Below are 23,484 nucleotides of genomic sequence, written 5' to 3'. Positions count from 1 at the left end.
CTGAGGGCACAAAGGGTGGGGGTGCGAATGAGCCAGGGAGAGGCGGGACCGGACACATGGACGGGGGGGAGGAGCCGGGGCTGAAGCGGCAGAGGGGGGCACCCCAGGTGGGCGGAGGGGGGATCCCCACGGGGTCGGGGCGGCGAGAGGACACCCCGACAGCCTCCGCAATGTCCGGGGCCCAACTTCTAGCGCAACATGTGTAGCGGCGTCCTCGCCTAGTTGGGGTGGCCGCAACCTTGGGGGACAGACAGGGCAGGACGGGACCGAAGACGAGGAGGGAGAGCCGGAGCCAGGGACGGGCAGGAGGTCCCCACCGCCGCCACTGCCACCGCCACCGCTGCCACCGCTGCCGCCACCGCCGCCCTGGGGCCTGGCCCCCAGCGGTTCCCTGAGCCCTCCGCGGAATCTTCGGGTCGCTGGACTCTGGGCTCCGGTCCTGCCCCCCCGCGATACCCCACACACAACAGGGTCATGAAAAGGTAAGGCCCGGGAAGGGACTGCGGGGGTGGGGGTATGTGGACCCCCAGATCTAGGACAGGGAAAGTTGGCCAGGGGCCTCAGGGAAGGAGGGGGGATTGCATGGTGAGCTGGGGTCTCTGCCCCTGGCGGGCTCCCTTGTCTCCTGGGGACTCTCCTCTGCCCCCTCTTTCTCCCTCTCTGAGCCCCTTTCTCCTGGGTCCCCGCTCCTCAGGCCTCCTAACCCCCCATTTCTCTGACACTTTGCACCCTCTCCCCAGCCCCGCATACCTGACACCCCGTATCTCTATCCCCCCCCCCTCCCCGTCTCTCCATCCCATCTTCCCTCTGCATCCCCCTGCCCGCATCGGGCTCCCCCCTCGCTGGCTGTCCCTCTCCCTCTCTCCTCTCGCTCTCCCCTCCCTTCTCAGAGCTATGAGTCTGCTATTAATACCCCCGCCAAGGACCTTGAGGGCATCCAGGCCCCAAGCACCCCTCGCCCCAAGCTATCACCCCTTCCTCAAGCTTCTGGAATACCCTTCCAGCCTGTTCTGAGCACCGGATTAGGGTGGGGAGAGAATGGTGTTGGGGGGGGACGGGATGCCGTCTGCAGCACGACGCGAGGGGGGGCGGGCTGTTGATCAAAGTGGCCTCTCCTCTCTTCTGTGATGGGCTGTGGGGGGGTAGTGTTGGAGACAGGGACACCCCAGGAATCTCTGGCACCCTCCTCCTCCTTAGCTGGGGGACAGCTGTGCTGTGTCCAGGACCCGAGTGGGGTGACAGGAGGCTGGAGCTGGCGGGGGAATGGGGGGTGCTCACAGGATGTTGGGACTGATGGAGTTTGAGGCATAAAGGGGATCCTTAGGGGAGGAAGGGGCTCTGGGCCTGCACTCCTGGTTTCTGGGCAGAGAGGAGGCTGGGCACCCAGTCGAGGGGCAGGAGGGAGCCAAGACTCCTGGGTCCTCAGAGAGGGCAGAACTGAGCCCCTGGACTCCTGGGTCTGGGAGGAGGAGGGTGCCGAGAGCCAAGACTCTTGAGTCTTTATGGGAGAAGTTAGAGCTTCTGTGTCTGAGGGAAGAGGGGGCTGGGGGCCCAGCCTCCTGAGTCTCTGACAGGGCAAGGGACAAGGAGGGTTTGGCTCTTGGGCCCCATGGAATGGATCTGGGGACTGAGACGAGGTGGAGGTTGGGGGCCTGGGGAATGTGATCCCTGAGGGCATAGGTTCCGAGGATTGGGCCTCCAGAGTTCCCCAGCAGCTGGGGCCACTACTTAGATCTTTGAGGGGTGGGAGACTGTCCTCCCCAACAGAGGACTGGGCATCCAATTTCCTAAGAAGGGTGGGGCAGGAGCTACCTTCCTGGGCCTCTGCAGGGAGCAGGACCCTGGGGTGCCCAAGGACAGAGGCCAAGCAGGGGTGGGTCTGGGATAGGCAGAGGAGGGTCTGAGGGAGGAGAAGCCACCAGGAAGGGAGGAGAGAGTGAGTGTTAACCCCGCAGGGGCCAGGCCACAGCTGTGGGTTATTTTGGGGTGGGGGGGGCTATTCTGAGCGCTGATTGAGCCAGCTGCTTGGGGAAGGGCAGAGGAGAGGAGGGGCCAGGGGAGCCAGGATTTGGGAGGGATGGGCACATTAGGAGTCCCCACCCCCATCCCTGGGGAGACAGTGGTCCAGGATCCCTGGGAAGGCAGGTGGTGGGGGGGGGTAGTGAGGCCTCTAGGCAGGGGAGGGGGTGTGGGCCTTTCCCCCACCCGGACTATCTGTGGGGTAGAGGAGGCCTGTGCTGCCATGGCAACCGGACAGGAGCCTGATTGACAGCCAAGAGAGAACTCTCCCCCATCTGGACCCTCACCCTTTCAGGAAGCCCCTAGTGCACGCTCTAATCTCTCTCTGGGAGCTGGGAGTCCAGGCCCCCGGTGCCAGGAGTCTGGGCTCCCCGCCCGACCACCCCAGGCAGCTAGCATTCAACAGGGGACACAGGAAGAGATGGCTGTATTTCCTCTAATTTACTAAATTGCTCTGGGCTGGGAGCCAGGGACCCCCGCCCCCCCCCCCCCCCCCCCCCCCCCCCCGCTCTCACAGCTGTGCCCCCCAACCCTGCAACCCAGCCTGGGCCACTGTTCTCTCTAGCTCTCACTGACAATGGGGGGATAGGGACAGAGTAAGGGGACAAAGACAGTTTGGGGGTAGTGGTCGAGGTGGGGGGGTAAGGTCCTGGGGGTGTTCTCTCTCCTTGGGATGCCCCGCTCATTTCTTTTTCTCTCTTATTTCTCTCCCCCCACACACCTGACCCCTTTTCCCTTTCTCATTTTTTTCCCCTCACTTTTTCTTCCTTTTATTTTTGATCCCTCCTGCCACCCGCCTTCCCGGCCTTCCTTTCATGTCTGTGCTGGGCACCTCCCTGGTGGGGGTCTTGATCTTTGCCTTGGTTCGCTATTTCTGTCTTCCTATGTTTCCTGTCTGCTCTGCCTGCCTCCTCCCTCAATCGGCTCTGCCTGTTTCTCCATCTCTTGTGTGTCCATGTCTCTCGGTGGCCGTGGGGTCCGTCTCCGTCTTTCTGGGCTTCTTTCCATCTTCCTCTCTCCGTCCAACTTTCTCGTCTCTCTTATCTCACCCGCCCTCCGTGTCCATCTCCGCGACTCCCCCTGCCTCATCATTCCCTCCCTATTTCTGTCACTCCGTCTTATCTCTCTCTGCCTCCTTCCTCTCTCCATCTCTGTCACTCTGAGCCTCTCTATCCCTATCTCTGGATCTTCTCTGTCCCCATTTCCCACCTCCACTTTCCCTGACTCGGTGTCTCCCCCTTCGTCTCTGCTCTCCCTGGTTCTGGCTCTCCCTTGGCCGGTGTCTGTCTCCCTCTCCGTCGCTCCCCGTCTCTATTATTCCAACCTTTCCCTCTCCTCCCTATCTCTGCGCCTCTCCCTCCCTGTGTCTCCTCTTCTCCGTGTCTCTCCACACCTTGTCCCCTGTCTCTGTCTCCCCCTCTCCGTGTCCTCCTCCCGTTTGTGTCCCTCTCCGCTCCGGGGGTCTCCACGGCTCTGCGCGCCCGCTGCCCCCGCATCAGAGGCCGCCCGGAGGGGCCCGCAGGCGATGCGCGGCGCCGGTGGCCCCCGCGGCCCTCGGGGCCCCGCTAAGATGCTGCTGCTGCTGGCGCTGGCCTGCGCCAGCCCGTTCCCGGAGGAGGCGCCGGGACCGGGCGGGGCCGGCGGGCCCGGCGGGGGCCCCGGCGGGGCGCGGCCGCTCAACGTGGCGCTCGTGTTCTCGGGACCCGCGTACGCGACCGAGGCGGCGCGGCTGGGCCCGGCCGTGGCGGCAGCCGTGCGCAGCCCGGGCCTGGACGTGCGACCGGTGGCGCTGGTGCTCAACGGCTCGGACCCCCGCAGCCTCGTGCTGCAGCTCTGCGACCTGCTGTCGGGGCTGCGCGTGCACGGCGTCGTGTTCGAGGACGACTCGCGCGCGCCCGCCGTCGCGCCCATCCTCGACTTCCTGTCGGCGCAGACCTCGCTGCCCATCGTGGCCGTGCACGGCGGCGCCGCGCTCGTGCTCACGCCCAAGGTGCGCGCGACCTGCGGGGGGCGGGGCCAGCCGCGGGGGGCGGGGCCAGGCCGGAGGGTCGGCGTCCCGGACGGAGGGGGGCCCGCGGGTGGAGTCCGGTCCGGGTAAGGGGCGGGGCTGACTCGGAGGGGCGGGGCCTACACGGGGAGGGGGGCCTGCCGGGGGACTGACCTCCCAGACCCGCTGAGGGTCTGCGGGAGTCGGCGGAGTCGGCGGAGGGAGTGGAATCTGGGGAAGAGGCGGGACCGGGAACAGAATGGGACCCGCCTGAGGTGGCGAGCTCTGAGGGTGGAGGGGGATCTGGGGATTAGCAAGGGAGGGGTCAGTTGGAAAGGAATGGGGTTCAGGAGGGGGTGAGATCTGGTGAGGAGACAGGAACCAGGAGGGGAGAGGGCCAGGAAAGAGGGTACTGAGGTCAGGGAGGGCTTCGGCCAGCTGAGCGAGAGGGCCTTAGAGGTCTAGGTAGGAGGACGGAGCCATCCGGTGAAGGGAGGACTGGGAGAGGGGAGAGGTCGCGGGTGGGCTGGCGAAGGGCAGACCAGGCGGCCGGGAAGTGGGGCGAGGGCAGTTAGGGAAGTGGCATGGAGAGAGGCCAGGAAGATGGCAGGGCTTATGCTCTGGGCTAAAGGGGCGGGTCTAGGGTGGGCAACAGTCCCGGGAGTGGGGTTCGCACAGCGGCATGCCCCAGCTGTAAGGCATGGGAAGCGAGAATCCGGGGAGTAGGCCTGGCCTGGGAGGATGAAGGCCCACCAGAGAGGCAGGCCCAGCCACTGAGAAGTCAAATCCAGGAGCCTGCAGGAGAGAGGGGGCAGAGGCTGGAGCCGGCTGTGGCCTGGAAAGAGGCCTGCTGCCCGAGGGCACAGGGGGACCAGCTGGAGTGGACTTCTGGTCAGAAAGGATAAAACTGGACCAAGCCTGGTGTGCGCATTGAGGAGAAGAAGGGATAGGCTAAGAGGTGTCTGAGAAGGGGCGGGGCCTGCTTAGGGGTGGGGCCAGCGTAACGGGGCGAATGGGGCCATCTGAGTGGGTGGAGCCTAATCCCCACTAGTTCCCTACTGTAAGGGCCATTTCTCTAGGACATCCTGGGACTTGTAGTTCTCTCCTGTCCAGAGCATTCTGGGAAGGGCCTCTGGCCAACTTTCTTCCTTTAGACAGGAGTTGTCCAGAGATGTGTAGGCAGATCACCTTCAAGTGATCTTATAGCTCCCTGGCTGCCACCTTTATGGCATACCAAGAGATGTGGTCCCTCCTGCCTCCATTGCTGCTGAGAAGTGTGGGCCACTGTTGATTGTCATCTGGGAACCGTGGCCCGCTCAGTGTACACTTGTTGCCTTTTGGCAAAGGTAGTCCTTTCAGTATCTCTGGATGGAAGAAAAAGTGATCCTCACAGAGCCACCGTGCCTCCTTTGAATGCTGGGAACGTGGTCCCCTCAGCACATCTCCACTTGCCAAGGATGAGATCCTCTCAGGATTCTCTTTGCATACTCATCGGCTCAGGACAACTGCCCTATCTCCTACACATATAACCATAGGTACACGCCTAGGAAGAAAGTCCACTTCCTCTTATCAAGAGCTGACTCTGTGTCAGGGCTGTTTTAGGTTCCAGGAAAATCTAGTTATGAAAAGGGAAGGGAAAAGACAAGATCCCTGCTTTTTTTTTTTTTTTTTTTAAGATTTTATTTATTGATTCATCAGAGACACACAGAGAGAGGCAGAGACATAGGCAGAGGGAGAAGCAGACTCCCTGTAGGGGAGCCACCGAGGTGCCTCAAGATCCCTGCTCTTAATGGAGCTTGCATTCTAATGGACAGATAGAAAGCAAATAACAAATCGTGAAATCTGTCCTGGAGGAAAGATAGGATGGCAGTCAGGAGAAGCCTCCCTGAGGAGGTGGCAATGAACCTGGACCTGAAAAATGAGAAGTGGTAGGTCCAGCATGGAGGAGCTGGGGGAGAGTTTCCCTGGGAGAGGCAACAGCTAAGGGCCAAGCCCTCGAAGCTGGAAGGAACTTGCTGTGTTTGAGGAAGAACAAAGAGGTGGGGGTTGTGGGAGATGAGGTCAGAGAGGCAAAGAAGGCCAGATTGTGCAGGGCCTGTGGGCCACAGTAAGGGCTTTGGCTTTGACTCTAAGGTAGAATTATTGGAAGATTCTCAACCGGGAAGGGATTCGATCCAATTAATATTTTGAAAAGATGACTCTGGCTGCTGATGGAGAATGGGCTGGAAAATGCAAAAATGTGAGCAGAGAGGGGTCAGGAAGCTGTTACAGTTGTCCAAGCAAAATAGAGATCACAAAAGTTGGGACGGGGCTGTCATGAAGAATGAGGTTATGTTTTGAACAGGGAGCTGAGAAGACTAGAAGATGGCCTGGACTGGACGTAAGGGAAAGAGGGGGAAAGGGTGATTTGACTTTGGTAACTGAGCAGCTGGGTGAATAAGGAAAGGAAGATGGGCAACAGGTTTGAGGCTGGAGTGGAGGGAGTGTAGAAGATCAAGAATTCTGGTTTCGATATGGTAATTTTGGGATGCCTCTTGGAAATCCAAGAGGAGATAGATGTTGAGTAGAAAGGGGGATAGGTCTTGTCTGTCTGGAGTTCATGAGAGAGGTATAGTGACTGATGAGAGGCACCATCAACATATTCAATGCGAGGTAATAGAACTTTCTGCAATGGTAATGATGGTCTCTATCTGCTCTGTCTGGCAGGCTGGCCACTAGCCACAGTGTGGCTATTGAGAACTTGACGTGTGGTTAGTGCAGTCAGGGAACTAAATATTATTTAATTTTGATTAAACGGATGGCTAGCGGCTACCATATTGGATAGCACAGAAGACGGTATTTAAACACATGGGTCTGGCTGAGATCACCAGGGAAGGAGGACAGAGAAGAAGAGAGAAGACTAGGGCACTTCTGCATTTAGAATTCTGACTGAGGAAGTGTCCAACAGAGGGAACAGAAGTCAGGGAGGTAGGAGGAAAACCAGAGAAGGGAAAATCCACTCAGCAAAGCAGCTTCCTGCTGGACAGGACAGTACCTTCAGCACCCTCAGTGCATTCTGGGAGATGTAGTCCCTCAGTGGATGCTGTGTGTATTCTAGGGTAATGTTAGCTGCTGTAACAGATAAACCCACATGTCTCAGTGGCTTAACCCAATGGAAGGTTGTTTCTCACTCATATAAAATCCAAACAGGCATTCCTGACTAGAGGAGGCTCTTCTCCCAGTGATTACTCAGGGACTCAGGCTCCTCCCTCTTGTGTCTCTGTAAACCCCTGGGAGTTTGGAATTCTTTCTCTTCTGGGGCCACTACATCTGTTCTCAGACAGGGAAGGGAGTAAGGTGCATGGGGGAGTGCTTTTACCAATGAGTCTAGAACTCAGTCACATGGCTAACTGTAACCCAGGCCCAGCTCTGTGCATCCATGGGGAAAGGAGAGGGGTTTGGTGAACAGCTAGTCAGTTGCCATATTGAGAGCTGTGACACCCTGGTGGCCACTGGAAGCTGGGATGCCCTCATCGGTTGCTGAGAGATGAGGTCCCTCTTGACCACTGGGAACTGAAGGCCCCTACTGATTGCTGGGACCTGTGGTCTCCACCTCAGGAGGCCTGACATTCCTCCTCCTCCCCCGCAGGAGAAGGGCTCCACCTTCCTGCAGCTGGGCTCCTCCACAGAGCAGCAGCTCCAGGTCATCTTCGAGGTGCTGGAGGAGTACGACTGGACATCCTTTGTGGCAGTGACCACACGTGCCCCCGGCCACCGGGCCTTCCTGTCCTACATCGAGGTGCTTACTGATGGCAGCATGGTGGGCTGGGAGCACCGTGGGGCACTGACGCTGGACCCTGGAGCAGGCGAGGCCGTGCTGGGTGCCCAGCTCCGCAGCGTCAGCGCACAGATCCGCCTGCTGTTCTGTGCCCGGGAGGAAGCCGAGCCGGTGTTCCGGGCAGCCGAGGAGGCTGGCCTCACTGGGCCTGGCTACGTCTGGTTCATGGTGGGGCCCCAGCTGGCTGGAGGTGGAGGCTCAGGCGCCCCTGGAGAGCCCCCTCTTCTGCCAGGAGGCGCCCCACTGCCTGCCGGGCTGTTCGCAGTGCGCTCGGCTGGCTGGCGGGATGACCTGGCCCGGCGTGTGGCAGCCGGTGTGGCCGTGGTGGCCAGAGGTGCCCAGGCTCTGCTGCGTGACTATGGCTTCCTGCCAGAGCTCGGCCATGACTGTCGGGCCCAGAACCGCACCCACCGAGGGGAGAGTCTACATAGGTGAGTGAAGTTGGTGTAGGACGCCTGTGGGAAGGCTCCAGAGCTTGACTACCTGGGGCTTCTCACTGGCTGAGCAACGTCAAGTGGGTCAAGTCCCCTCTCAGAGCCTTGGTTTGCTTTTCTGTAAAATGGATATAGTTGAGTCTCCTGTCTGGGGCTAAATCAGGTAATTTGGAAAAAGCACCGAAGACACAGTGAATGTATTATGATATTTCATGACTTTAAGATGAATTTTTTCCCACGGTTTTTAAAAAATATATATTTTATTTACGTATTCATGAGAGACACACGGAGAGAGACAGAGACATAGGCAGAGAGAGAAACAGGCTCCCTGCGGAGAACCTGGTGCGGGACTCAATCTCAGGACCCCGGGATCACAACCTGAGCCAAAGGCAGATGCTCAGCCACTGAGCCACCCAGGTGCCTCTCCCCATGGCTTAATGTCTTTGAAATCAAGATATACCTTACAAAAAAAAGAAGAAGAAGAAGAGGAAGAAGAAGAGGAAGAAGAAAGAAGAAGAAGAAGAAGAAGAAGAAGAAGAAGAAGAAGAAGAAGAAGAAGAAGAAGAAGAAGAAGGATAAGGGGGGAGGGGGAGGGGGAGGAGAAGAAGAAGAAGATATACCTTACAATTGATGGCTTATCATGGTTTCTCCGGCAGCACTTTTTTCTTTCTTTGTGGTACCTAAAACTAGAGATATATCCTATACTTGATAGCACCTCAAGAGATGACGAAATTCCCTGGAGTAGAGGCTGAATTTCAGTAATAGAATGACCCAGCCACACAGGGGCCCAAACAAGATAGGAGCTGTTCTCCCTCACTGAACAATCCGGAGATGAGGGGCCCCTGGCTGGCTCACTTGGTAGAGCGTGCAACTCTCCATCTCAGGAATGTGAGTTTGTGCCCCACATGGGGGTATAGCAATCACTTAAAAATAAAATCTTCAAATAAGTCTTAAAAAAAAAAAAAATGGGATGCCTGCGTGGCTCAGTGGTTGAGTGCCTGCCTTCGGCTCAGGGTGTGATCCTGGGATCTGGGATCGGGTCTCACATCAGGCTCCCTGCATGGAGCCTGCTTCTCCTTCTGCCTATGTCTCTGCCTCTCTCCCTCTCTTTCTCTCTCTCTCTCTCTCTCTCTGTGTGTCTCTCATGAATAAATAAATAAATCTTAAAAAAAATAAAATCTTCAACAAACAACCCAGAAAGGAGTGTTTCAGCTAACAGGAGGCTCTGTCAGGGATCTAGGACCCTGCCACCTTGTTGCTCTGCCACCTTCTTTGCGCATTTGAAGCTGGGTCTGAATTCTAGTTCATGAGAAAGGGGGAAAAGAGAGAAACTGGGGAGCAAGCAATTTCCTTTGGGGCAAGGGACACATCGGGGATGCAGTCAGGCGGCCAGGGCTGCCTTATTGGTTGCTTACAGGCGCATCCGTGCGGTTGGTTAGACTTCCATTCTGCTTGACTAGCACCTGCATGTGGCCTGGGCTAGCTGCCCTGAGGACTGGGAAGTGCATGCGGACTGTAGCTGGACAGGTGTGTGCCCCGGCTTGCACGCTGTTGTTTTAGAAGAGAACAGGGTTTGGTGGGAAGCAGCATCACCACCATAGGAAGCTTTGGCGATGAGAAGTTGATGAGTTTGGTGATGGAACAGTGGAAGGGGAGGCCTTTCATCCGGAAACGAGAACAGGCTGAGCTTGGAAAGAGGTGATGAGTGGAGAAGACAACTGAGGGGAGGAGAATTGAGAATCGGGGGACGTGAGGGACAGGACCCGGGGACAAGAGGGTGAGAAAAGCATCCCTCGTTCATAAATACTTACTGAGCACCTGCTAGGAACTAGGGCCCATGCTGGGCGCTTGGAACATGGAGATGAATAAGACCATGGACTTCTCTTCAAAGAACACAGGGTCCTGTAGGGGTGACAGACAGGGATGGGATAATGACAACACAGTGGGATGCTTGCAATCATGGAGGTGGCCCGGGCATTGTGGGAGCACCAGCAGGAATGCTGTCTGAGCCTGGACATTTCTGTTTGCAGGAAGCAGAGTCTCGTTCAAGTTTCCTAAGGGAAAAGGGGGTTTATTGGAAAAACAAACACGCACAGAAACCCAGACACCAGGAATCGAGGCCAAGCCTGGGGACCAGCTACGCTTTCATCTCTTTCTGATTGTCTCCCTCTTACTCTGTCTGCCCCTGCCACTCCCTCTCTCTCTGTCTGACTTGCCACTTCCAGAGGCTGTCCAGTTCTCTTTGCACAGAATTTCTGCTCTCTGCTAATACTCACCATTTCATTCCAGCCTGTCTACCACCCATCCCCCACCCCAAGTCTCACAGCCAACGTCTTCCCAAAAGAGGAATTTCATTGGCCCCAATCAGCCTCCAAACGAGGCTACTCAGGGGTGCTTGGGTGGCTCAGTCATTTAAGCATCTGTCAGCTCAGGTCATGATTTCAGGGTCCTGGGATCAAGCCCCACATCGGGCTCCCTGCAGGCAAAGACCCTACTTCTTCCTCTCCCTCTGCCATTCCCCCCTGCTCATGCTCTCTCTCTCTCTCTCTCTCACACACACACACACACACACACTCTCTCTCTCTCTCTCTCTCTCAAATAAATAAACAAAATCTTTAAAAAACAAACAAACAAACTAGGCTACTCAGTCACAGGCAGCCTATGGAGTCAGGGAGGTCTCCAAGAGGAGGGGACATCTATAAGCTGAGACCTGACAGATGAATTGCTCATTCATTCATTTATTGAATGAGTCTTTATTTTATGAGAGTCTGCTATGTGCCAGGCACTGCTCTAGGCACTGGGGTACATGGTGTTGAACAAGGTCCCTGCTCTCACAGAGTTTACAATCTCCTACGGGGGACAAATGAGACAAAGAAAAAAATATTAGCAAGTGATAAAGCAGGTAGAAGGTGATAAGAAATACCCAGGGTGCTAAGTTAGGTCAGGTCGTCTGAAAAGGTCTTTCTGAGTAGGTGAAATTTGGAATTAAAAAAAAAAATGGGTAAAGAGAAAAAGCCAACTGTTGGAAGATCTGAATGAAGAGAAGGGAGGGGGAACAGCAGGTGCAGAGGCCCTGGGGCTGGAATTGCCTATTTGGGAGCCTGAAACAAAGCCATTGTGGTTGGAGCTTAGTGAGCTAGGAGGGGGACAGAGTATAGGGAAACAAACGAAGCCCATCCAGACCCAAGCTCATGTAGGGCGTTTTTGGCCAGGCTAGGGGGTTCAGATTTGATTCTGAGAGCAGTTAGGAGTTCTCCAAAAACAGTGAGTATTCCTAGGCAAGGGGAACAGCATCACGCAAAGGCCCAGAGAGGAGAAAAACTCAGGCAGGCTGGCAGGACTGCCATAGCTCAGGGTGGATGAAGGGTAGGAGAATTAGGATTGGGGGTGATGAGGCTGAGGGGTGGGGGTACATGAGGCCAGCTCACAAAGGCCTTGAATCCCTGGACTTTGTTCTGGAGCACTGGGGAGCCATGGGTGGGTTATGAGCAGGATAGAAGTGGAGTCAGTTTTGTATCCAGAAAGACCCCTCTGGAGGGGAGTGTGGAACAGATTGGAAGAGAAAGAATGGAGGTTGGGGGCCAGGCAGGAGGCTGGGGCACAGATCCAGGGGGTCTATGCTGATGGAGAGGAGGGATGACATGGAGAGATCCTGGGGGTAGGAAGGTGGCATTTGGGGACTGATGGCCTGGGCAGGGGGGCAGAGGGGCTGTTGAGAAGGTGAGGATGGCAGTTGAGGGTATTTCACAGTGACCAGGGCCATGGGACAGGCATTCACGGTACAGGTACCATTGCGTCGTGAAGATTATCTAAGGGTGCAGAGACCTTCTGGGGCTCCTCCCAGAGAAAGAGACGCTTGAGCTGAATCTTCAAGACATGAATCAATCAGGGTGAGAAGGGAGAGAATAAACATTTTTCAGGCAGACAGACACCTACAATGGCCTAGAGATAGGAAACCGCTTGATATGTTTCGGGGACTCTTTGCATTCAGGGTCAGTGGAATACCAAAGGGGCTTGGGGTAAAAGGAGTGTGAGGAGAGGCAGAGATCAGAGATGGGGCTGCGCAGGCAGATGGGGCCAGAACACACAGGGGCTCTAAGTCAGGCTGAAGGTCTGCGACCTTGATCAGGGGGTACTGGGCAGCGAGCAGAGAGTGCTAAACACCAAAGAGGAGTATTTGAGTGTTCAGGATCGTTGGGGAGAAATTCCAGCTAGGGGTTGGGGCTGGTCAGTAGAGAGGAGATTTTCTCTGTCTTCAGCCACGTAGGTGCAGTCCAAGTACCCACATGTCCCCTCCCTTCCTCCTGGGCAGGTATTTCATGAATATTACCTGGGATAACCGGGATTATTCCTTCAATGAGGATGGCTTCTTGGTGAACCCCTCTCTGGTGGTCATCTCCCTCACCAGGGATAGGACTTGGGAGGTGGTGAGTCCCAGCCCCGACCTCAGGCATGGGAAAGGGGGTGGGGCCCAGGCCCCTGGGCCTGACAGAGATGAGAGCTGAGCCCACGGAGTCTGGCTTCTGTGGGAGAAAGGAGCCCAGACTCCTAGGTCCTGGGGAAATAAGTGGGAACCCAGACCCATGCGTTCTAAGAGGAGGAGGGAAATGGGGCCTAGACTCCAGGAGAAGGAGCTGGGAGCCCGGGCTCTGAGGATGGAGGGCCGTGACGGCCAGGACATCCTGCAAAGTCCCGGCACCAGAGCCTGAATCTCTGTTGTCCAAGGTGGGCAGTTGGGAGCAGCAGACTCTCCGCCTAAAGTACCCGCTGTGGTCCCGCTACGGCCGCTTCCTGCAGCCGGTGGACGACACGCAGCACCTGACCGTGGCCACGCTGGAGGAGAGGCCCTTTGTCATTGTGGAGCCGGCCGACCCCATCAGTGGCACTTGCATCCGAGACTCCGTGCCTTGCCGGAGCCAGCTCAACCGCACCCACAGGTGACAGCCCCGGCTCCAGGAGTTCGGCTTCAAAATCCCTTGAAGCCCAGCAGTCCTGGCCCCAGCCCCCTCCTCCCTCGGAACTCAGGACCCACAGAGCCCTCCAGCTTAGTCACCTTGGACGAGTCACGGAACTCCTTTGAGCCTGTTTCCCCAGAAAGCGCTAACTATAGTTTTTAGCTGCTGCTTGCCTCTCCCTCCATACCCTCATCTCATGGGAGAGTCTGAAGTGGGGGGTCCCCAGCATCCCCAAGCCTGCTCGCTCCCCGCAGCCCTCCCCCGGACGCCCCCCGCCCGGAAAAGCGGTGCTGCAAGGGCTTCTGCATCGACATTCTGAAGCGGCTGGCGCAGACCATCGGCTTCAGCTACGACCTCTACCTGGTCACCAACGGCAAGCACGGAAAGAAGATCGACGGCGTCTGGAACGGCATGATCGGCGAGGTGGGGCGCGCCTGGACCGGGTCCGGGAGGGGGCGGGGCGGGGGCGGGGCCATCCCAAGGCCCGCCTTGGCGGGGGCGGGGCCACCAGAGGGACCTGCGGGCGGAGGGGCGGGGCTAGATGGGTGGCCCGCCTAAGAGAAGGGGCCGAGAGGATGGAGCCCAAATCCCGAGAGCTTTTTCTGGGAGCATCCCCTGGCCTGGGACTACTACCTCTTTCCACCCCTGACTCTCACCTCCTCCTTTCCTGCCCCACTCTGCGTCCCCCTCAGCCACCCTGCCACCCTTCCAGCCCTCTCTCTCACCCTGTCACTGGCCCGCCGGGGCCAGTCTTGCCCCGCCATCCTCCTCCATGTGCTCGAGCCAGCCAGGTTCCTTCACCCGCCTCGTCCTCACCCCAGGTATTCTACCAGCGCGCGGACATGGCCATCGGCTCCCTCACCATCAACGAGGAGCGGTCCGAGATCGTGGACTTCTCCGTCCCCTTCGTGGAGACGGGCATCAGCGTCATGGTGGCGCGCAGCAACGGCACCGTGTCGCCCTCGGCCTTCCTCGGTGAGCCGGGGCCCCGGGGGCGGCAACGCTGGGGCGGCTGTGTGCCCAGTTCCCATCCCGGATTGCCCGTCCCAGCGGTGTGGCTGGCGAAGCGGCATCCCTTCTGAGCTTTGGTTTCCCAGTCTGTAAAATGGGAGCAGCAGGTTTACCACGAGGCCAAGGAAACTGGAACTCCAGGAGCCTTTGCTTGCGCCTTCTCTTCAAGGCCCTGCACCGTGTATTCTCCTATTTGTAATTTTATGTTCTCTTTTCTTAAAGACAACCCTCCAAATTGTATAAGCTTCAGGCCCCACAAATTTCAATTCTTCTCCCGAATATATGAGAGGAGGGAAAGAGATTGACATGAAAGTGGCACAGGCTAAGTGCTCTGCTCACTTCTCAGTGTTTACTGAGCACCTATCATGGGCCAGGTGCTGGGGTGTGCACACAAGCTCCTCTCCTCTAAGAGCCCTTGGCCTCGTGGAGAAGACAAAATCATCTCCTAAGGGGATTCATGGACAAGATCACTTCAGGTGGTGATGAATAGTATAAGAGATTAAGCAGGGGTGAGGAGTTGGAGAGGAAGGGATTGGTGCTGCCAGGGATGGGCAAGAAGACCCCTTTGGAGATCGGGCTAGAGAACCTGGCAGAGATCCAGGTAGAGGGATCAGCTGAGACAAAGACCCCCAAGGCAGGAATGTGTACGGAATGTTTGGGAAATGTCTGGAAATCTGTGTGGCTGGAGGGGGCAGTGAGTGATGGGAAGGGGTGGGAGGCAAGGGTTAAGAGGGAACTGCAGGGCCTTGGTGGCTCTGGTAAGACAGCTGGGTTTTACCCTTACGGCAGTGGCCAAGGTTTTTAACTGTAGATGGTGGGGGAGGTGATATATGATCAGATCTAGGCTTTGAAAATATCCCACTGGAGACAGTTGGGAGCAGGAGGCCCACGAGAAGGCAAAGGTCTGTGCAGAGGAGGTGGGTGTGGGATAGGAAGATGGCAGTGAGGGTGAGGTGAGGAACCAGGCTTGGGGTGTGGTTAGGAAGCTGGTACCCGATGGGTTGGTGGCCGTGAGTGGATCGGGTAGGGATCTCCCTGAATTTGGAGACAAAGAGAAGGAAAAGTGCACATCAGGCCAAGGAGCAGGTCACGTCAGTTCCCTCTTGCTCTCTGAAGTCTGGGCAAAGCTCCTGGGAATGGGAAGGCTGGGAGAAGGGACATCTCTTCCTTTGTGTTTGCTTTCTGTATATTTTGCCAAGAGCCTCTCTGTGGCTGTCTGTTTGCCCCAAGGTCTCTGCAGGGCACCCTGAGATGCACGGCATGGGGCCCCTGCCTTCTGCAGGGAAGTGACAAGGTCATATTTCTGTCCCATCACGTTGCCCAGTGGAAGCAACAGGAGTGTCCCCAAGATGCCACCGTGACAGTCCATGGTGGTGACCCTGCTGTGACAGGGGCAGTCCTGGCTGCCTGTGCTTTGGCCCAGGGAGGTCAGAGCACCTGGTACGAATCTCAAGGAAGTGATGATTGGGTTTATTGTCAGTGAACTCCCAGACGCAGTGTGAGGAGGAGACACATGGATGTGAGTTTGTCTGGTAGATAGGTCAGGATGGTGCCCCTGGCAGGGGAGTGGTGGAGATAAGGCAGGGAAGGTGAGGCTTGTTCTGGAACTGTGAGTTCTGGCCCTTCAAGGCTATGGGTTCTTGAGAGAGTCATCAGGCCGGAGAGGAGGATGGCAGCAAGGCTGAAGGACATTTACTTTGTTATGGAGGCGCTGGGGAGCCACAGAAGGCTCTGAGCAGGGGAGAGACCAGGTCACCTCTGGGTGCAGGAGGAGCTTCTAGGGCTGCAGAGCTGGGGTGGGGATGCCCCAGAGGAGAGAATGAGGCCTGAGGCTGTTGGCTGAGAGAATGGGGAGGGAAGGCCAAAGTGGGGGGCAGTGGTGGGGGGACAGGCTGGAGCTGAGGGGGGAGGGAAGGAAGGTGGGGACAAGGCTGGCAAATGGGGTGGGTGGGTTGTGACTGGATGGAAGGTGGGCCTGGGTGTTGGTGTAAAACATGGTGAGTGGCCCTGGTGGAGACTTGGGTCTGGGACTCAGGAAACGTTTAGGATATATTTGGCTCAGGAAATATTTAGGGTATATAATGGTTGAATTGGCTGTCTTTGAGAGAGACTGTCTCCCAGGGATCTGAACAGGCAATGAGGCTGTCCCTGAGATGGCGAGCCCAGGAAGGGGACAGATGGACAGGGTCAGATCTGCAATGCATCCTGTTCACATGTCTGTGATCCCCCCAGTCCTTTGCTTGGCCAAGCCATGACCCCACACCCCTTTGCCCCCAGAGCCCTATAGCCCTGCCGTGTGGGTGATGATGTTCGTCATGTGCCTCACTGTGGTCGCCGTCACCGTTTTCATCTTTGAGTACCTCAGTCCAGTCGGCTACAACCGCAGCTTGGCCACGGGCAAGCGTGAGTCCCCTTCTTCCGTTACCTCAGAGCACCCAGACCGCAGAGAGAACTACATTTCCCAACAGCCCCTGGGGGAGAGCCCAGCAGTGCCAAAGGTCTTGGGGGCTCCTGGGAATCGTAGTTCTTTCTGCTCCCTCATGGAGTAGAAGGGATTTGGGGTCCATGTCCCCCCTCATGGCCCCCTGCAGGGCCTGGCGGCTCAACCTTCACCATTGGGAAATCCATCTGGCTGCTCTGGGCCCTGGTGTTCAATAACTCCGTGCCCGTGGAGAACCCCCGGGGGACCACCAGCAAAATCATGGTGCTGGTGTGGGCCTTCTTCGCTGTCATCTTCCTCGCCAGCTACACAGCCAACCTGGCCGCCTTCATGATCCAGGAGGAGTATGTGGACACCGTGTCCGGGCTCAGTGACCGAAAGGTGTGTGTGTCCGGGGAGAGGGGAAGTTGGCTATGGTTGAAGGTCAGGTCAGAGTTTGGCACCAAGGATGTCAGAAAAGGATTCCTGGGGGTATTTCCCCAGAAAGAGTTCCAAAATGGTAGAATAGAATGTTCTGGAAGAGAAAGATGATGTTTCATGATGAACTTTTTTTTTTTTTTTAAGATTTTATTTATTTATTCATGAGAGACAGAGAGAGAGAGAGGCAGAGACATAGGCAGAGGGAGAAGCAGGCTCCCTGTGGGGAGCCTGATGCAGGACTCAATCCCAGGACCCCAGGATCACGACCTGAGCCAAAGGCAGATGCTCAACCACTGAGCTACCCAGGTGCCCCCACGACAAACTGTTTAAATATTCCCAGGAGAAGAGTGACCCCAAATGTTCTGGGGGGCAGTTGTGTCAAATGGGATATTCTAGACCAGTACTTCTCTCAAACTGTGAAAAACGACTAAACTGTGAACTTTCTCCAGTGGAGATCAATGCTTTTGTAAAGTACAATAGAAACAAATTGTGAGAAAATAAACATAAAATTGGAAACCAAGACATGCACAATTCAAACCCAAATTTTTATGTAGTTTCAACAGACTTAAAATTGTTATGTCAAATTGCTCTCAACAGTGTGGTGCCCAGCTAGCTCCATTGGTAGAACATGCAACTCTTAATCTCGGGGTCATAAGTTCGAGTCTCATGTTGGGTGTAGAGTTTACTTTAAAAATAAATAAATTTTAAAAATCTTTTTTTTTTTTTTAAATTGCTCTAAGTGCTCACTCTCTCAATTTCCATACTTACCTCATCACAGATCACAATTTATTCGGGGACTGGTGGTTTGCAGAGCACACTTTGAGACTAAATCGGTTAACTGGGTATCATCATGACCTATTAAAAGGCTGAAAAACCAGTTCAGTGGATTGCAACAAGCATTTTCCCCCCAATTGAATAGAATAGAAAATATGTTTGCATCCTTGTTTTAATCATATATGCATTGAGATGCTTGACAATGCTTGACATTGAGCCAGCACACACTTGTATGGCTATGTCTCTTGTTAAAAGAGTAAACTATTGGGGCGCCTGGGTGGCTGAGTTAGGCATCCAACTCTTGATTTCAGCTCAGGTTATGATCTCAGGGTTGTGAGAGAGCCCCAAGTTGGGCTCAGGCTGAGAATGGAGTCTGTTTAAGATTCTTGCTCTCCCTCTGCCCCTACCCAGCCCACCTTGCAGCTCACACATGCAGGAGTTTTCTCTCTCTGTAAAGAAAAGGGTGAACTATTTCTGAATGGATTGGTAAATAGCAATTGCCTCTGCCTCTGGGACTTCCCATGATCCACCAAGTGAAGGGTTAATGCCTGGCCATCAGAGGCCTCTGAGACCCTTCTTGAACTCTGTAGCCAGTGTCTTTTCTGATTGGATCATGATCAGGCCATGGTGGGTGTTAAATATTTCAGCGTTACTCCTATGTATATATACGTGAGCGTGCACGTGTGCGTGTCTGAATGCATATATGGGAATATCTGCAGAGGTATCTGCTGGGTGGGAGTAGAAAAGGGTCATGGTGAGCAAATGTGAGAAACACTTCTGGACCAGGGTGCCTGCCAGTTGACAGGTGTCCCCCAGAATAGAGCATCTGGGTCAAGGATATCCTTGACCCAGATGGTCCCAGGGGGGCGCCCTAATAACTTCCCATCCTGCCCCAGTTCCAGCGGCCCCAGGAGCAGTACCCGCCCCTGAAGTTTGGGACGGTGCCCAACGGGTCCACGGAAAAGAACATCCGAAGCAACTACCCCGACATGCACAGCTACATGGTGCGCTACAACCAGCCCCGCGTAGAGGAAGCGCTCACTCAGCTCAAGGCAGGGTCAGCGCAGACTCGGGCTGGGGGGTGGGGGGCCACTGGGGACCTTGAGGATGCTTGAGATTGTGAGGGACCAGGGGTCACTCATCAGCTTCAGAGGTCAGCTGTGGTGGGGGTCAGCTTCGAGGGCATAGGTCATTGAGGGAGAACCAGAGTCCTCATGATGTTTTCAGAGATCTAGTACTTAGAGATTCTGGAGCCAGACTGCCAGGTTCAGATCCTGACTCTGTCTCTTCTTGGCGGTGTGACCTGGGGCAAGTTACTGAACCACTCTGAGCCTTGGTTTCCTCCTCTGTAAAATGGGGATAACAAAAGGACCCACCCTACAAGGCTGCTATGAGAATCATTATAGCTATTATTACTGGTTCGTAGAATATATTATTTGCTGGCAGTAGTGCCGGCACGCTGTGGGTGTTTGCTGCTATATTATTATTTTCATAGATGATCACTAGATCTGAACTCACTGGAATCGACACTTGGATTAGGTTGTGGGGTTTTTTGTGTGTATTTTTAATGTCAGTTTCTCGAATCAAGGAGGTAGAGTTAAGTTCAGGCTCCGAAGTACAGACCAAGGTTACCACAAAGCTGAGCACAGTAACTCTCTCCTTGGCCCTCCCGTATTTCATCATTCAATATGCATTTGTTTTCTTGGTCCCTAGTCTATGCCAGGCAGTGAACAAACAGACCACAATCCCTGCTTTTAAGGGAGCTTAGGGTCCAGAGGTGGGAAATGAACAAGAAACGTACAAGTGGAAAAATCAGCATGATCCACAAAGGGATGGTAAGCCAGGGCATGACCGAACTGGGATATATTCACCAGGGTGTTCAGGACGGGCCTCTTGTAGGAGGTGTCTGGAGCAGGGCCCTGAGGAAGGTGAGGGCATGCCAGGTGGATTTGTGGAGGCAGAGCCTTGCAGGCAGAGGAAACGGTGTGCAAAGGGCCTGAGGTGGGAGTGGTCTTGGATTATTGGAGGACAAGCAAGAAGGCCAATGTGGCAGAAGGGCAGAGAGCTGACTTTGGGGGGAGATGAACATAGGCCATGGGTGTGAGCTCTGAGGCCAAGGTCAGGGCTGGGTTTTCTTTAAAGGGCAGGGAGAACCCATGAGGAGGGGAGAATTCAAGTAGGGGAGGGATGTGATCTGATTTTTGTTTCCAAATGCTCCCTCTGGCTGCCAAATGGAGAATGGAGGGATGGGCATCAATGGGATCTGTGTGGAGGCTATTGTGTCCTCTGGATCACCTTTCCCTATGGCCACCTTCTGCTCACCCCTCAAGTAGCCACTCCTTTTTACTCCTCTGGCTTACCTGGATTTGTTGAGCTGCAAGAAAGAAATCCAGTCGACCTGGTATAAGGAAGATGGTTGGGTCAGCATCGTGACTCAGGGGAGGCTCTCAGAACCAGTTGCCGAAGAGAAACCTAGGCTTTGTGGGATCATGAAAGTCATTCATTCATTTTAAAATGTTTTAAAGAGCACCAACCCTGTGCCAGGCAGTTCCTGCACTGGATAGCCATAGTCGACAAAAGAGGTAAGTCACCTGGATCCCTAGAGTACTTGAACAGACAGGTTTCTTTTTCCTCTCTCAGTAAGAAGTCCAAGGCTGGCACGATAGCTCAGAGATACCATCAACGATCCAAACTCTTTCCATATATTTGTTCTACCAACCTTGGTGCATAGACCTTCTTGCTCATTGTGATTGCCTCATGGTGACAGGATGGCTGCTGCCCCGCTGTGGAGCATATCTTGGTTCCAGGCTAGAAGGAGGAGGAAGAATGAAAGAGTGGAGGATCTTCTCCTGGCAAGGCCTTGCGTTTTTATTGGGGAAAGTATGCCTATCGGAGGACCTTCTGGCTATTTCACAGCCTGCGTCAGATGATCATTCCCAGAGGCAAAGGAAGTTGGGAAATCGACTGTGTTAGCTTTCCAGTCTCCGTCATAGACAATGGCAGAGGGAGAGGTTGCAAATGGAGATGGTGCCAGCCGAGCCATCAGCCCGAGTCCTGCCCTTGTGGAGTTTGTATCGTGTCACCCAGCAGCGTTTCCCTTGCCTCTTTTCCTTCTCTGGGGCCCTACCTCCTCTCTCTCGACTTCTGGGAGTCACAAGGTCTCTTGTCTCCATTTCTGCCTGTGCCCTCTCTGGGCCTTCTTCCCCTGAAAGCTTCTTCTCATTTCCCACTTGGTGGGCCTCAGCCCCTTCTCATCAGCCACCTTTTCTCTTTCTCTGCCCTACTTCACCCCTACAAAGAATTGCCCCTTCCTCTTCCACCCTCTCCCCCTTGAAGCACCAGGAAATCAAGGCATTTGAGGTAACAGACTTTTCTTTTTTACCCTGAGACTTTGAGCAGCCTCACGAACGTTTTCGGGGCTAGCAGAAGAGTCCAGAGGCTGCACTCTAACTATTGAAACTTGATCAACCACACTAGCCGGCCATTCACTATGTTGGTTCTTCCTGCCTTGACAAATGGACCTTCACAAACAGAAAGGGTAAACGAGTTCAAGTTCAGAATTCTGCCTTCCACAAGAGCACCTGACTCCCTGTCTTCCCACCCAAATATCTTTCCTTGCCTCTCGCAGCTTCTCAAGGCTGCCCGCATTCCTTGGCTCATGGCCCTGGATCCTTGGAACTCTGCTTGCATTGTCACGTCGTCTTCTCTGCTTGACCTTCCCCACCTCCCAACTTCCTCTTGAAAGGACCTTGTGACTACGTTGGGTCCACTGGTATAATTCAGGATGATCTCCCCACCCCCAGAGCCTTTATTTATTCACATCTGCAAAGTCTCTTTTCTACTGTAAGATAACATATTCACAGGTTCCAGGCATTAGGGTGTGGATATCTTTGGGGGAAGCTTTATCCTACCTACCCCAGGTTCCCAGAGCATAATCTCCAACAGAGGTGTGGGTTCTGGATGGGCACAACTCCTTGGCCCCAGGGACTCCTCTGGGAATGGGGGATAGCATGGGAGGAGTCCTCAAGAGCATGCACTCCCTTGCCAGAGGTCTAAGATGGGTATTGAGTTCAGAGAATCCTGGGCAGAGGTGTTAGGACACAGAACAGAACAGGAAAAACTGCTTTTTAAATTGTGCATAAACCTTCTTGCTCATTGCATGCATGCATGCATGCATTCATTCTTTTCTCTAGAGACCACTTGTCCAGATTTTCCCATATAATGTGGGGGTGCTGGTGTCCCCCATGGCCTGGGAGTTCCTAGTAGTATCCTGGGGGGGGGGGGTGTTTAACAGCACTGATTTTTTTTTAAGATTTTATTTATTAATGAGAGAAATAGAGGCAGAGACATGGGAAGAGGGAGAAGCAGGCTCCCTGGAGGGAGGACCCCAGGTATCACAATACCTGAGCCAAAGGTGCCTCAACAACACCTCAATCAATCACTGAGCCACCCAGGTGCCTCAACAACACTGATTTTAAAACCAGATAGTCCTGGGTTGCAATGGGGACTAGGGGACTGGTGGGCAAACAAAGTCTTGTGCTCCCTTCCAGAACACCCTTCCTCCACTGGCCTCCTGCAATTTCTGCAGCTGTGGAGGCTGGTGGGCCCCTTCGCCTCACCCCTTTCCTAGGGCTACCCCATCTGGAGGACACCTCCTTTCTCTGTGCCTGGCACCCTTTGCCTTCACATTCCCAAGGCTCTGGAACAATGTTTCCCTTCCTCCAAATGTCTTTTAACCTCTCTTTAGCTGTTTTACTTGCATAACACCTTGTTAAAAAATAATAAGGTAAGGGGCCCCTGGGTGGCTCAGTCAGTTAATGGTCTGCCTTCTGCTTGGGTCATGATTTTGGTCCTGGGACTGAGCCCTGTGTCAGGCTCCCTGCCCAGCAGGAAGTCCGCTTCTCCCTCTCTCTGCTCATTCTCTCTCTCTCTCTCTCTCTCTCTCAAATAAATAAATAAAATATTAAAAATTAATAACAATAATAAGGTAAAAAGAGAAGATAGCTCCCTCTCCCCTCCTTATGTACTGTTCATGATTCCAGGAGTTTTTTTCTAGCTTTTTTTTTTTTTTTTTTTTTTTTGTAGAGCACAGCTGGGGAACCCATATATAGTAATTAAAATTTTTCTATTAATTTTATTGATATATTGTTTTTACCCCCAAATCTCCAATATATGATTTCAATATGTAATATAAAAACTAACGAGTTTTTGGTTTGGGTCTTTTTGGAAGTGTGTTATACTCAGCACATCTCAGTTTGGACTGGCCACATTTCAAGTGTTCAAGAGTCACATCTGACTAGCAGCTGCCCCTGAGGACAGTTTCAATCCAGAACTTTGTCTTTTTACCTTTTTTTCCTTAAGTTTATTTATTTGTAATCTCTGCATCCAGGGTGGGGCTCAAACTCACAACCCTGAGATAAAGAGTCATGGACTCTCCGGACTAAGCCAACCAGGCATCTCTTTTCTCTCTTGTGGTTCCTTTTTCTTCCCTTTCTTCTTTTCCCTACTTCATCCTCCTTCGTGTCCTCCTTTTCCTCTTATTTGTACTTCTTCCCCTTCCTGGTCGTCTTCTCTGCTTGCCTCACCCGCAGATGTCATAGAGGATCTCCCTTCCCCTGAGGATCACG

At 54.5% G+C, this 23,484-nt stretch overlaps 1 protein-coding gene and 1 long non-coding RNA gene across 6 annotated transcripts in view; one reads left to right on the top strand and one right to left on the bottom strand.

Annotated features, from left to right (window-relative positions):
• Nucleotides 1–23,484, top strand: part of GRIN2D (glutamate ionotropic receptor NMDA type subunit 2D) — a 36,471-nt gene that overhangs the window by 838 nt on the left and 12,149 nt on the right. Inside the window, exons 2-11 of the mRNA XM_072772736.1 lie at nt 193–482; nt 3,519–4,009; nt 7,635–8,254; nt 12,570–12,684; nt 12,983–13,194; nt 13,467–13,635; nt 14,034–14,187; nt 16,501–16,626; nt 16,815–17,044; nt 18,754–18,914. Of these exons, the coding sequence (XP_072628837.1) occupies nt 3,545–4,009; nt 7,635–8,254; nt 12,570–12,684; nt 12,983–13,194; nt 13,467–13,635; nt 14,034–14,187; nt 16,501–16,626; nt 16,815–17,044; nt 18,754–18,914 (2,252 nt within the window). The 5' untranslated portion in view covers nt 193–482; nt 3,519–3,544. The remainder of the gene's footprint in view (nt 1–192; nt 483–3,518; nt 4,010–7,634; nt 8,255–12,569; nt 12,685–12,982; nt 13,195–13,466; nt 13,636–14,033; nt 14,188–16,500; nt 16,627–16,814; nt 17,045–18,753; nt 18,915–23,484) is intronic.
• Nucleotides 5,726–16,686, bottom strand: LOC140602824 (uncharacterized). Of its 5 annotated transcripts, none has more exons than XR_012005759.1 (6): nt 16,584–16,686; nt 14,075–14,310; nt 13,573–13,729; nt 12,588–12,780; nt 10,069–10,159; nt 5,726–9,975 (listed from the first exon to the last, which is right to left on the bottom strand). It is a non-coding gene; the product is annotated as an uncharacterized lncRNA (long non-coding RNA). The 5 variants fall into 5 exon arrangements; XR_012005762.1 differs by lacking the exons at nt 5,726–9,975; nt 10,069–10,159 and adding exons at nt 10,168–11,107; nt 12,047–12,124; XR_012005758.1 differs by having other exon boundaries at nt 5,726–10,159.

The sequence above is a fragment of the Canis lupus genome, chromosome 1 (genome assembly GCF_048164855.1).
Source record: "Canis lupus baileyi chromosome 1, mCanLup2.hap1, whole genome shotgun sequence".
Classification (NCBI taxonomy): Eukaryota; Metazoa; Chordata; class Mammalia; order Carnivora; family Canidae; genus Canis; species Canis lupus.
The sequence above is the reverse complement of the archived record's forward strand: the minus strand, read 5'-3'. Positions and strand labels throughout refer to the sequence as shown.